Here is a 14,098-nt window from a genome sequence, read left to right on the forward strand (position 1 = left end):
AAATATATTTTTCGTTGAGAATTGTACGCGATTTATATGTGTATGACCCGATCTTTTATTTTGATTCATGGCTCTAATTGGGGTCAATTTATAAAAACTATATAGAACGTCCTTCCTGGAAGCCAAGATTTGTTGCTCAATCTTGAAAAACAAACTTCGTGTGTATATATGATATAACAATCATTGCAACTGACAAACAATGATGAAAATAAGTGAGTTGTTGCTTGTCTTGAAAGAACACCATTCACATTGCCACAAATGCAATGAATCGATCTATCAAACTTAAAAAGAAAAAAAGTATCCCAAGAAGAAACAAGTAAAACGAGGGCCACATTCAACTTCACAATTTACAGGGTAAGCAACAAGAAAATCATTAACAGACCATTTAATATATATATTTCAACTGCACAATTTACAGTAAATCAATTTGGATTCATGAAAGCGAGGTCAACTACAGAAGCGATACATATTCTAAGGAGATTGATGGAAAAATATAGAGCGAAGAAGAAAGATCTACATATGGTGTTCATCGACCTTGAAAAGGCATATGACACTGTCCCACGGCAACTGATCTGGGATAGTTTGGAGGGACGAGGGCTACCTGGGAAGTATATAGATATAATTAAGGATACATACGATAGAACGGAAATTAGTGTCCGCACGCCTGTAGGGGATACAAACTTCTTTCCTGTGGAGGTAGGACTCCACCAAGGGTCTGCGTTGAGCCCTTTTCTTTTTGCGGTGGTCTTGGATGAGTTGTCCAAGTTGATCCAGGAGACAGTTCCGTGGTGCATGCTTTTTGCAGACGATATTGTGTTGATTGCAGAAACTAAACAGTGCCTGAACGCGAGGGTAGAGGAGTGGCAAGTCGCTCTAGAGGGCAAGGGCCTAAGGATTAGTCGATCTAAGACCGAGTATCTACACTGTGATTTCAGTGGTGTAGCCGATGACGATGACACCCAAATCACCATTGAGGACCAATTGGTCCCGCAGGCAACTAAATTGAAATATTTGGGATCGTTTGTACAAAGGGATGGTGACATAGATAGTGATGTAACCCATCGCATACAGGCTGGCTGGTGTAGATGGAGGGCAGCCAGTGGAGTATTGTGCGATAGGAGGTTCCCAACTAAACTAAAGGGGAAATTTTACAGGGTAGCAGTTAGGCCAACTATGCTTTATGGAACAGACTGGTGGGATATCAAGAAGACACAAGCGCGCAAGATGGAGGTAGCAGAGATGAGGATGCTGAGGTGGATGTGTGGACACACGAGGTTGGATCGATAAGAAATGAGGTTTTTAGGGAGAGATTAGGAGTGGCTAGTATTTCAGATAAGATTAAGGAGGGGAGATTGAGATGGTTTGGGCATGTGAAGCGGAGGCAAACGACAGCACCAGTTAGAGTAGTGGAAACTCTTACTGTGGAAGGGAGGAGAGGAAGAGGCTGACCCAAACTGACATGGGAAGAGCAAATTAGGCATGATTTACTAGAGTCGCATCTTTCTGAGGACATGGTCCAAGATAGGATTTCGTGGAGGCGTGGGATTAGGGTTAAGGACTTCTAGAGGATATTGCAGGAAGGTCTTAGGTGTACTTTAGGACGTAAGTTTTTCTTATTCTTTAAGTGACTTAACCGGTGATTGACTTCTTGTGTACATGCCCGAATGATGTTCTATGCTATTATACACGATTTACATTATACTGTGTCAATCTGATCACTAGCTTGGTGTAGGTGACTTCTTTTTTCTATATTCTTTGACTTGATGTGTTGATTTACTGTTCGTTTTGGAGCCGGGGGTCTCTTCTGGAAGCAGCCTCTCTATCCCCAGGGATAGAGGCAAGGTCTGTCTACATCCCACCCTCCCCAGACTCTATGAGTAGCATCGCTATTTGTGGGATTTACTGGGTATGGTTGTTGTTGTTGTTTTTGTGTATCACATTAGTTTTTAGTGGTTGTGATGCAGGAAGAAGATATGTAGATTGAAAGTGGCTTCGAGAATGTCTATAGTTGTTCCTTTAATAGATAAAATAAGGAATGTTGAATGTTCAGCGCACATCATGCACTTGTGCATGTTTTTTTTGAACGGCCAACAAACTCAATCCCGAGTACTCTCGGGGCACCCACTGGACAAACGGAGTACTCCGAGAGTAACCCGAGTCCACCACCAATTCCGGGGAAAACCCGGTAACCCACCCGCCCGTAGGCACGACGGTGAAATCTAGTTCGGAAGACAAATCTAGTCGTATTCATTAGAAAAGCATAAACCAATGATATATTCTATTTTTAAAATAAATGTAACACCATAATTTTCAATTTATATTATATTTCTGAAATTAAATTATAACAAATTATATCTATGTAAAGATAAAACTACAACGATGTGTGCATGTATATACATGTTAAAATTCAACTTAACATGTTAAAAATCAACTTTTTCTAATTTTTTTTTCGACGCTTTTCCTTATAAATTCATGTAGAAATATTTATAACAAAAAATTAAAAATATAAAAAATGTGTAAAAAACAGCTAAAAAATAAATCTTATAAAATTAACTTAACATGTTAAAAATCTTTTTTTTTTAATTTTTTTCAGCGTTTTTGCTTATAAAAATAGGTAGAAACTATTCCAATAAAAAAATCATTTTTGTAAAAAAAAAAAAAAAGTTTAAGCCTTTTTTAACTGTTTTTTATATTTTTAGTTTTTGATTTTCTTTTTTATTAAAATTGCTTCTACAAGTCTTTATAAGGAAAAGCGTCGAAATTATTTTTTAAAAAAAATTGATTTTTTACATGTTAAGTTAAATATTTAAGAGTGTTCTCCGGTTCCCCACTTTTTTAGTGTTCAGCAATGAACCTCACACTATATACATATATATATAACAGAAGGATTCGTTAGAAACCACCCTTTATTGCGAGAACCAATGTGAACACAACCAAAAATACTTAAACAATTCTAAAAAACACAAAAAATTAATATTTTTTATGTATAAATCGCTACTTTTCGTTATTATAAAAAAGTTTTTTTTAAAAGTTTTTTTTGGCTACTAAAATTAGCGATTTAAACATAAAAAATATTTAAAAAAAATTTGTGTGTTTTTTAGATTTTTTAAGGGTTTAGTTTTTAGCATTTAGCTTGGGTGGGGGTGGGGTCAGGTTTTTTCCGGTTCTTGGTGGTGTAGTGGGTTTATTTTGTTGTGTTCACATTGGTTCTCGCAATAAAGGTGGTTATCGTATGAACCCTACCCTATATATATAAAGCTTATAAAAACTTTTCGGGCCCTTTAAAAATTTGAGTCTTAGGCAACGGCACGAGTTAACCAGCCCAATTGTCAATCTACAATTAGGGTTGTAAATGAACAAACGAATACGAACAAGGTCATGTTCGTGTTTGTTCGTTAAGGAAATTAACACGTTCACGAACTGTTCACGAACGCCTACCGAACATAAGTTTATATTCGTGTTCGTTCGTTAAGGAAATTCAATTGTTCACGAACAGTTCGCGAACACTTGTCTCGAACACAAACGAACGCAAGCAAATAAAAATGAACGCAAACGAACATTTAACTTGAAAATTAAAAAAAAATAAAACGTTGTTATCCTTAAACATTGGATATAAGTAGTTAAATACAACCATCAAATGATAAATCAAAACACAAGAAATCTACCACACCGCGAAACGATGAATAAAGTTTAACTAACTTAGACATAATTATCCCCAAAAATGTCTTAGAATGTCTAAAATAGGGTTTCAAGTTTTCAATATGTTTATATAAAAGGTCTAGTATTTATTATTTTTTTAATATAATCAAACGAACATATTACCGAACGTTTGCGAACACAGTCGAACGAACGAGATCTATGTTCGTGTTCGTTCGCTAAGCTAACCGAATGAAATTTTTTGTTCGTGTTCGTTCGTTAAGCTAATCGAACGAACATAAACGAACTTCCCACTGAACGATTCACGAACTGTTTGTTGAACGTTCGGTTCGTTTGCAGCCCTATCTACAATTTCTCTATATGTATAGTTTTTAACTTTGTTAATACAAACTTAGTGTTCAATCCCACGTCAGAAGACGGGCGTCAAGAGCTAGTCTAACTTTTATATTACTATAATCAATAATATAGTTAATTAACTAAGATTATTTACAAAGGGGTCATTTTTATGTTAGTTTATGATTAATATCATCACCATCTTCTTAATTATGTAGCTTCTTTAATTATAAATAAGTGTTACCATTTTTAGATTTTCATTGGACTCTAGGATAAATGCATAAATCCACATATCATTGAAATCCTAATAAGGCTAGAGGGTATGGGGTTTGTCTCCACCCCCGTCGAGGATCGGCGATGCCGGCAAACCATCCGGCCCTCCCACATCCCGTCCTTACCGGCGAGTTGTTGACGTTGGCGACGTTTCAAATCTGGTGGGCCCCCTTTGTTATACGATGAATCCAAAGATCAGATCCAAGAAAAGGGATGCAAATAGATCGAAAAAGGGAAGATGAAATGTGAAATCTTGATAGCAACTATTTGGTTAATGAAGAGGGGTTTAGTAAAGTTTGAAAAGCAAAGTTCAGGGAGAGAAAGAAAGTGATGGATCTGGTCTCTCTTTGTTCGGTGGTATTACTACTTGTATATAGTGCATAAAGATTAAAAAAATAAAAAATATAAAAGTGGTGGGGTAGGATCATCTAAGACCATTCTCCATACCTTCTAGTTTTGTGGGATTGATCATCCTTAGGAGGACTATGACGTGGCACCTACGTAGCGGATTATCTCTGAAGGGGTATGGTCCCAAAAAGTCGCGCAAACCTCATAACAGGTTGCACGTGAGACCATACTCCTTAGCATAACAACTTGATAATAACAACCTCGCGCGGCTCACATCACATTGTGACTTATCCCCGCGCGAGGAAGAGCACATAATAAACTCAGATAGCAACACTTAGCATGAAAACAACGGCATAAGTGAGCACACTAGCCCCGCGCGGGTTAGTTGCCATCAAACAAAATCCTCTCCATAGGAAGACGCGCTGTTACCTATAGAGGTACACAGGGTACAAGTGGCAGTAAAAAGAACCAATGAGCGTCCAGCAGGCTCTGTTCAATCGTGCGCCACGATCTTCTGACGATAAGTACACAAGGACGCCTACATGGCACCAATCAAGAAACGGGGACAACTGTCCCACGATCTCCACTTGTCTGCTGATGACAGAAGGGACAACAAGGCCGACAACAATGACACGTGGCTCCAACCAAGGTGCGCCAGCACCGACGAGCATCTAGAAGCCACTAAGCAGTCGAGGCCAGCAAGGCAAAGAGCATATTCGTTGTTGTCCGTTTCTGGCCCAAGGCCCATCAGCCCACAACCTCTTACACCTCTCCGGCTATAAATAGGGACCTTCATTCCTCAGGTTATTCATTCTATTCCCTCGGCTCTTACTCTTAACTACCTAATTACTCTCAAAGCAGTCGCTTATTCTCACGCCGGAGCCCGGTTAAGAGGGAAACCCCCACATTCCCCTCTTAACGAGTAACGGTGTTCTGTTTTGCAGGTTGATTAACCAGTCGAAGCTCAAATACCTCAAAGAAGATTAACCACTATGATAGGAACATAAACCCCTCTAATTAATACCTTAATTAGATCACTGTTTCTTCATTGGCGCCCACCGATTTTTTCTATAACCACCCTCATCTTCTTTATTTGAGCCTTTGACATCTTTTCATCCTTCGACTATGACTGGTCAAGGAATCTTTCCAGAGTTCGGCTTCGGAGCCAACTCCAACACGGCCTTGGGTGAAGGAGTCCAAAACCTCCAAGCCCAAATCGAAGAGATAGGTGAAGTTGAGATCACCAACACGGGGGGTCAGCGCGGGAGCGTTACCCGTATCACACAAATGGCTACCCCAGGTAACAACGGCGAAGGACCGTCCAACCCGGTGCCACCTCAAAATGTATCTGCATTACTTGGCTTACCAGAGGGCGAAACACCAGCCTCGTGGTATGCCAAGAACATCGCCACTATCAATGCAGCATACCAATCGCTCATCGCGCAGCAGGCAGTATTGACGGCAGAACCGTCCTTGGTCACTCCTCCTAGTCAGGGGGTGCGCCAAATGCCACCACCAGCCAATCTTCAAGGCAGAACCAACAGGCCTCCCCCTACAAGACGTTTAAGCGTACAAGACACGCGCGATACAAGAGGGGAAACGGATAGTCACTATGAATATCCGTCGAGCCTTCAACGAGGCCCTGTTCACAGCCGGCTCACGCCGCGCAACATGAACAATGAATGGGAAGAAACCGACCCATATGATCCTACATGGGAAGGTGATGAAGAGTCGTCAGTCTTCAATCGTTTACCAAAAAACCACGAGTACTATAAGCCAAGACAACACATTGGCTATACAGAAGAAGCTGAAAGAGATTTCCGCCTGGCTTACCGGCCAGCGGAAGCTGCGGAACACTCCAAGTTTATCCCGAAAATCGCACTCGCACCACTCTCACGAGAGAAGCTACCCCCAACCGTTGGGAAATTCAATGGGTTGACTGACCCAGACGACCACGTCAGAACATTCACGAGTGTGGGCTGCATGGGAGGTTGGAACATGCCCATGTGGTGCCACCTGTTCATTCAAACGCTAACCGGAGCGGCTCGCGCCTGGTTTGACAGCCTTCCGCCCGGAAAAATTAAGTCATGGACAGACTTCAAGACACAATTCTTAAGCTATTTTAGCCAACAACGTCGCTATCAGCGTGATACGGCGGAAGTAGAAGATATATGGCGAAGGGATGGTGAAGGTCTGGAGGACTTCATCACGCGTTTCAACAAAGAATGTTTAGAGATTGGTGGCGTCAGTGAGCAACTCATGCGCTGCCACTTCAAGAAGGCTATACGCTGTGATAGCCTCATTAGAACCATCACAGGCAAAGATGGGATGCCAAAAGAGTGGGATAAACTGATGGAAGCAGCAAAGATCGTCGCGCAAACCGAGGAGTCCCTTGCTGGGGGAAAGGGTTATTACTCCGAAGATCGATTCTCAAGAGCAAACGAGAGGCCGCGCGACAACAACAACAACAAGCGCAACAAGTACAAGAGTCAAGACTGGAAGTCTGAGAGACCCAGAGGCCGCGACGACAGGCCACGTTACAGAGAAGATGCGCGAGATACGATCGACCGAATCGGTTACAAGAAAGCAGTCAGAGACGACAACCGTGACAAACACTGGACTCCGCTCACAAAAACTCCAAAGGAGGTATTGATGACGGAGAATGTCGATTTCAAGGCGCCAAGGCCGATGACAAACAAGAAAGGGCAAGACCCTAACTTATACTGCGATTTTCACAAAGACTCGGGGCATTTGACCGATGACTGCTACAGTTTGCGCCAGGAGATCGAAAGAGCGCTCAAAAGCGGCAAGCTAAGCCATTTAGTGAAAAATGTGCGCAAGGACACCCGTCAGCTCCAGCGTCACGATGAAGGCAGCCACAAAAAGGTGAGACGGCTAGAGACTCACATGGTCAACGGACCAAGATACACCGCGAGAGAAAAAGGCAAGCGGCCCTACGAGCCTTCTTGGCAAGAACAGCAAGTCATATTCCCAGTAGTGCGCGGCGGTCCTCGCGCTACACGACCCGTCGTCATTACTGGTATAATTGGTCACTATGAAACAGAGTACATCTTCATCGACCCAGGAAGCACAGCCGACATCATCTACGAACAATGTTTCAATCAATTCGATGAAGAAGACAAAGCGAGACTCGAGCCAGTCGATTATCCTTTGTCCGGCTTCTGCAACGAAATGGTCTTCCCTCTCGGCCAAATCAGTTTCCCTGTCACACTCTCTGACGGGAAACATTCAAGAACAACAAATGTGAACTTTATGGTAATGCCAGTGAAATCAAGGCATGATGTGCTTCTTGGAAGGGAAACACAAGGCGAACTAAACATGGTGACTTCAACACCTCATTCTGCCATAGGTTTTCCTACCAAGACAGGCGTCGCAATCATATACGCCAAGAAAGAAGTGATGTCAACTGAAGAGCTGCGCCCAACAAAAGCGGCGAAGGTCTCTACGACCGAGCCAGAAAAATGGGTCCTAAACCGCAAGTACCCAGAGCAGACAGTGACAATTGGCCACGCCATTTCGTCAGACATCAGAAAACATTTAAAGCAACTGCTGTTCCGCAACATGGATATTTTTGCCTGGACCCCGTCAGACATGACCGGCGTCCCGCGCAACATAACTGAGCATTGCTTAAACACGTACCCTTCTGTAGAACCAAAAGCCCAGCGAAGGCGCAGCCTAGGCGCGGATAAGACAAAAGCGATGAATGAGCAAGTATGTGAGTTGCTCAAGGCTGGAATCCTGAGAGAGGTAAGATACCAAAGCTGGGTCGCGAACCCTGTGATGGTAGAAAAATCAAATGGCGGATGGCGCATGTGCGTAGATTACACTGATCTCAACAAGGCGTGCCCAAAGGATTGCTATTCCTTGCCTGAGATCGATAAAAAAATTGATTCTCTCGCGCCATACCGATGGAAGTGCTTTCTGGATTGCTATAAAGGATACCATCAAGTGCAGATGAAGCTAGAAGATGAAGACAAGACAGCCTTCAGGACTGATCTTGGAATATTCTGCTACACCAAAATGCCTTTTGGTTTAAAAAATGCAGGCGCGACTTATCAACGCTTGATGGACAAAACCTTCGCAGGTGACATCGGAAAGCACATTGAGGTTTATATCGATGATCTAGTGGTGAAAAGTCCCGAGGAGGACCAAATGTTAAAAGACATCGAAAAAACGTTCAACTCATTGCGCAGCGTAAATATGAAGCTAAATCCAGCCAAGTGTTCCTTTGGCATGGAAGAAGGGAAGTTTCTGGGCTTCATCGTCACAAACGGCGGTTTCAAGGTGAACCCCGAGAAGGTCCAAGCTATAGAACGAATGCCTTCACCAAGAAACATCAAGGAAATGCAACGACTAGCCGGCCGGCTGGCCGCGCTAAATCGTTTTCTCTCCAATCACGCCGCAAAGTCGTATCCCTTCATTAGCACGTTGCGCAATTGCGTAAAAAAGCAAGAGTTCAAATGGACCCCGGAAGCCGAAACAGCTTTTCAACAAATGAAAGCGTGTCTGATCGAACTCCCTACGCTGACGGCACCGTTTGAAAAAGAGCCCCTTGTGCTGTACTTGTCCTCCTCGGATAAGGCAGTAGGGTCAGTATTGTTGGTAGACAGGAATGGTGTGCAAACCCCGATCTATTACGTCAGCAGGGTACTCACAGACCCGGAAACAAGATATTCCACAATGGAAAAGCTGGTTCTTGCACTACTACACGCCTCCCGAAGATTGCGCCGATACTTCACAGGCCATGTGATAACCGTGCTTACCAACTTTCACATTGGCACTATACTTCAGAAGCCTGAGACATCAGGCAGGTTGGCGAAATGGGCCATTGAACTGGGCGGCCATAACATCTTGTATAGGCCGCGCCCAGCCATTAAGGGGCAGGTCCTCGCCGACTTCATCACGGAAGTGCCGGCTGATAAAATCAAAGAATGCGAGATGATAGAGACGCCCAAGGAAAACACAGCAGAAGAAACTTGGTTGCTTTACACTGACGGGGCATCAAATGAAGATGGCGCGGGAGCAGGTTTACGTCTAGTAAGCCCAGAAAAGCACGAGTTTACTTACGCCATTAAGCTCGACTTCAAAAACACCAACAATGAAGCTGAGTACGAGGCTTTTCTGGCAGGCTTACGCCTCGCCATCAAGATGGGAGCAAAAAACTTGCGCGCACATGTGGATTCACTCCTGATAGCCAGTCAAGTAAACGGCATATACGACGCGAAAGGTGAAGTCATGGCCTTGTATCTGGACCAAGCGAAGGAATTGCTACAGCAATTCAAATCTCACAAAGTTATACACATTAACCGCTCAGAAAACAAGCCTGCAGATGCCCTGAGCAAGCTCGCCTCGACTTCCTTTCAACATCTCGCCAAGGATGTAAGGATAGAGGTACTCAAGAACCCGTCGGTTTTACTGCGCCAAGTTAACGTAATCGAAACAGGGCAGACATCATGGATGACCCCCATCATCCAATACTTGCAAGAGGGGGTGCTTCCCGAGAACAAAGCGGAAGCAAGAAAGATCCAAAACAAAGCCCTACAGTACGAAATGAACAGCGGTATCTTGTACCGAAAATCCTTCCTGGGACCATTACTACGCTGTGTGGACCCCCAGGACGCGAATTATCTGATAAGGGAAATCCACGAAGGGATTTGCGGCATCCACTCCGGGCCAAGGATGGTTGTCGCGAAGATCATGAGCGCCGGTTACTACTGGCCGGGTATGCATGTCGATGCAATGAAGGAGATCCGTAAGTGTGACTCTTGCCAGAGGCACGCTCCAAAAACGCTGCGCCCTAAAAATGATCTTATCCCCGTATCCACCGCGTGGCCCTTCCAACAATGGGGAATTGACATGGTAGGACCCTTCCCCGATGCTCCCGGCGCCGTAAAGTTCATCATAGTAGCCGTCGACTACTTCACAAAGTGGGTAGAAGCCAAAGCCCTTGCATCCACCACGGCTATGATTGTGCGCAAGTTCATATGGGAGCACATCATATGCAGATTCGGCCTCCCGCTCAAGATCGTGACAGACAACGGCACCAACTTTGCTTCAGACGATCTTAAGAACTGGATGAAGGAGATGAACATTGAACACACTTTCACCTCCGTTGCGCACCCACAAGGCAACGGACAAGTGGAAAGTGTGAACAAATGCATCGTCGAAGGGATAAAGGCCAGATTAGGAACAAGGCGGCGCGGATGGGTCGATGAGCTCCCTAGCATTTTATGGGCTCATCGGACCATGCCAAAGACGAGTACCGGCGAGACCCCTTTCAGCCTGGTCTATGGCTCAGAGGCGGTAATCCCGGCGGAGATTGGCCTGCCCTCGCCGCGAATGACCACGGTCAACACGGTTGACAATGAAGCGGAAAGGCGTCTAGACTTAGACTTGTTAGAAGAACGACGCGAAATCGCAAGAATCAGAGAGGCCAAATACAAAACCCAGCTGGAAAGGTACTACAACACAAGGGTTCGCATTTGTACCTTCAATCCAGGGGAGTACGTCTTTCGCGACAACGAAGCATCAAATGCGGAACGCCCAGGGAAATTGGCACCTAAATGGGAAGGCCCATATCTGATTCATGAGGTCCTAGGCAAAGGGGCCTACAAATTGCGCACCTTAGATGGCCACATCTTACCAAGAACTTGGAATGCGCAACAATTGCGCAAATGCTATATGTGATCTTTTCGGCCTTGCGCCATTTTTCAATTTCGCCACGCCGGCTACGAGCCATTGGCAAATATGTACGAAGGCCTACGAGCCAACTTTTGACTTGAATGAAAACATACGACATGTTCTATTACATTGTTTTTTCGTTACAAATGCATGTTAAACTTCTGATTACCGCGAAAACACTCCAGCATTTTGAGATGGTTCAAACCATCTCCAAGGTCCTCCGCAAACAAAGCGCGAGACCGGGTGGCCACCTTATACTTGGAAAACGCTTCCATTTATTCGAACTAATTTAGCATAAGTTTTTATAACAATGCAAGAATTGCAACGGAAAAAACAAAGTGTTTCATTAACAACTTGCGCAACCGCGCAGCATCATACATAAGATTTTTCAAAGAAATTACAAAGGCACAAATGCCTATCCACTACCTACTAAACAAACTATCCTATCCTTCGCGACCATCATCACCATCATCTCCGTCGTCTTCACCATCATCATCATTGCCATCATCACCGTCGTCACCAGTAGGCTCTTCGTCAGACACCTCGACGGTCACTGGTGGATCGAGGATTGCCTTAAGACGCTGGCACCAGTCGTCTTTCTTTAACGATTCGACAACTAACTCCATGATAGGCAAGGAGAGGTTGTCATAGGAATTTTCAGCACTTGCCAGCGCAGCGTCGGCACGATCTGTTACTGAGCAGTGGCTTGTGTCAAATTCTTGCCCAAGCATTTGCTCAACATGATCAGCACACTCCAGGTAACCTCCTCGGTGACCCACCGCACGCGCCGCATCTGTCAAAGCCGCCACAGCGCGATCTAGCTCGTTCGCATTCAAGATGGAGTTGGCAACCTTCAACAAAAGATAAGCATTAAAGAAAAAACTCTTCAAATCAACTTAAGAAAAAAGCACAAGACACTTACCATCACTACTCCACGAGTGCGCATCCACTCCGCTTCTGAGACAAGTGTATCGACGATACCTTGAGCCTCAGAGTAGTTGGTTTGAGCCACATTCAGCGCGGCAGTACTCACAGCACGCGCCTCCTCCGCATCAGCAGCCTTGACCTTCTCAGCCTCAAGGTCAATCTCCAAGGACTCGCATCTGTCGATTTGCTCATTCAAGCGACGCTTGAGTTCCGCTATCTCAACGTCCTTGGCATGGAGATCCTTGTCCTTGTTAGACAATTGCACCTTGGCTTCAGTCAGCTCAACCTAAAAATTGACAAACAACTTGAGAATTGACTTAGAGAAATCTCGTACACAAAAAGGAAGAGCGAGAATCAGTAGAACTAACCTCCATCTGCTGCTTGGCAGTTTTTTCACCCTGCGCTTCCTCCACCTTTGAGGTCAAGTCCGCAACTGTAGCCTCAAGACCAACGATCTTCTGTCGTAGAGCATAAGTACGCTCGTTGTCTTGGGCGCATATACGCTTGAACTCGGCCTTCTCCTTGGCCAGTTGCTCCTCAGCATTGTGGAGTTTTTTCTGCAGCCCCTCGCGGCCCCACTCCTCTGCCTTCTTGTCAGCCTCAAACTTGGCTCTTTCTTCGTCGAGCGCAGCTTTCGACTTCTCAAACTCCGCAATTCGCTTCAGAGTACGCTCGCGGTAACCCTCCCAATCGGCACGTTCTCTGACCATCGTCCGCCATTCGCGAACGATCTGATGGTTGGCAGAGCGGGCATTGGCCTCCCCAAGAATATAAGTGCGGTATAACATATCATGGGTTTTTGCCCTTTGCCGATTGACCTCACCAGGGGGGAAGGAATTCAAAAACCATTCGCGCGAAGCGCTAAACTCAGCGAATGTATCCTTCTGTTTTAAGCTCCAGGGGGCATGATGGAGGGCGTCACCGCGCTCTTCTTCAGTATATGTCTTGTAGTAGATATCTCCAACGGTATCTTTCGCCCCTACCACAGTGGGGTTATAACCCCCAGCTCCACCAGAACTCGCGCCGCTAGAAGAGTAGCGGCCGGACCCTTTCGAAATGTTAACAGGGCCGGTGCTGGCTGGCCTGGTGACCTCAGGACCCGGAGACTTCAAAGGCTGATCCATAGCCTTTTTCGCCGCCATCTCCTTCTCCAAGGCCTGCTTCTTAGCCACCTCAGCCAGCCTCTCCTGCTCCGCCCTGCGCTTCCTATCTTCCTCCTCCTTTTTCTTCTTCTCCTCCTCCTCTCTTTTCTTCTTCTCCTCCTCCTCTCTTTTCTCTCTCTCCTCTACTTCCTTCTTCTTCTTCTCCTCAGCAATCTTCTTCTCTTCTTCTTTCTTACGCGCCTGCTCCACCTTTCGCTGCGCTTCAGCCGCCTTCGCGGCGTCCTGAGCTGCAGCGTCAGTGGACCTGACGGTTATCTTGGGCCTTTTTGCCCCCGCCTCAACAAATGTAACCGCCTTTTCAGGGGTCTTCTTCTTGATCTCTACAAAACAAGGCAAGTATAAGCAAAGAAGTTTTTTAGAAAAGAAGAGAAGAAAAGAACATACCAGGAGAAAATTGATACAACGAGCGCAGCCTGCTCGTCTTCCCTATCGCAGGGATCACAACAGATTGAGGCGCGGAGGCCACACCAGTTGTAGCCTCGCTCCTACCCCTCTTTCGCCCAATAAGTCGAGCACCAGCATCTTCCTCCTCTTCTACATCTTCGGGAAAACTGGGGGTCGCGCCAGCATCAGGGTTACGAGAACCCGCGCTCCCAGAACTCTTTGACCCACCAGTACCAGCTTTTCCCTTGGCTACATGAGATAAACCTTCATATGAGTCACTGATGATCACATAATCATCCAAGTCACGTTGA

At 45.1% G+C, this 14,098-nt stretch overlaps 1 protein-coding gene across 1 annotated transcript; it reads right to left on the reverse strand.

Moving 5' to 3' along the window:
* Positions 1-11,585: 11,585 nt before the first annotated feature.
* On the reverse strand, positions 11,586-12,995 carry LOC110870840 (myosin-6-like). The gene is made up of 3 exons (XM_022119951.2): positions 12,609-12,995; positions 12,236-12,526; positions 11,586-12,164 (listed from the first exon to the last, which is right to left on the reverse strand). The coding sequence occupies exons 1-3, from the start codon at positions 12,948-12,950 to the stop codon at positions 11,757-11,759; spliced, it is 1,041 nt and encodes a 346-aa protein (XP_021975643.1). The 5' UTR covers positions 12,951-12,995; the 3' UTR covers positions 11,586-11,756.
* Between the last annotated feature and the right edge of the window lie 1,103 nt (positions 12,996-14,098).

This window comes from Helianthus annuus, chromosome 8 (assembly GCF_002127325.2).
Source record: "Helianthus annuus cultivar XRQ/B chromosome 8, HanXRQr2.0-SUNRISE, whole genome shotgun sequence".
In the NCBI taxonomy this organism is placed as follows: domain Eukaryota; kingdom Viridiplantae; phylum Streptophyta; class Magnoliopsida; order Asterales; family Asteraceae; genus Helianthus; species Helianthus annuus.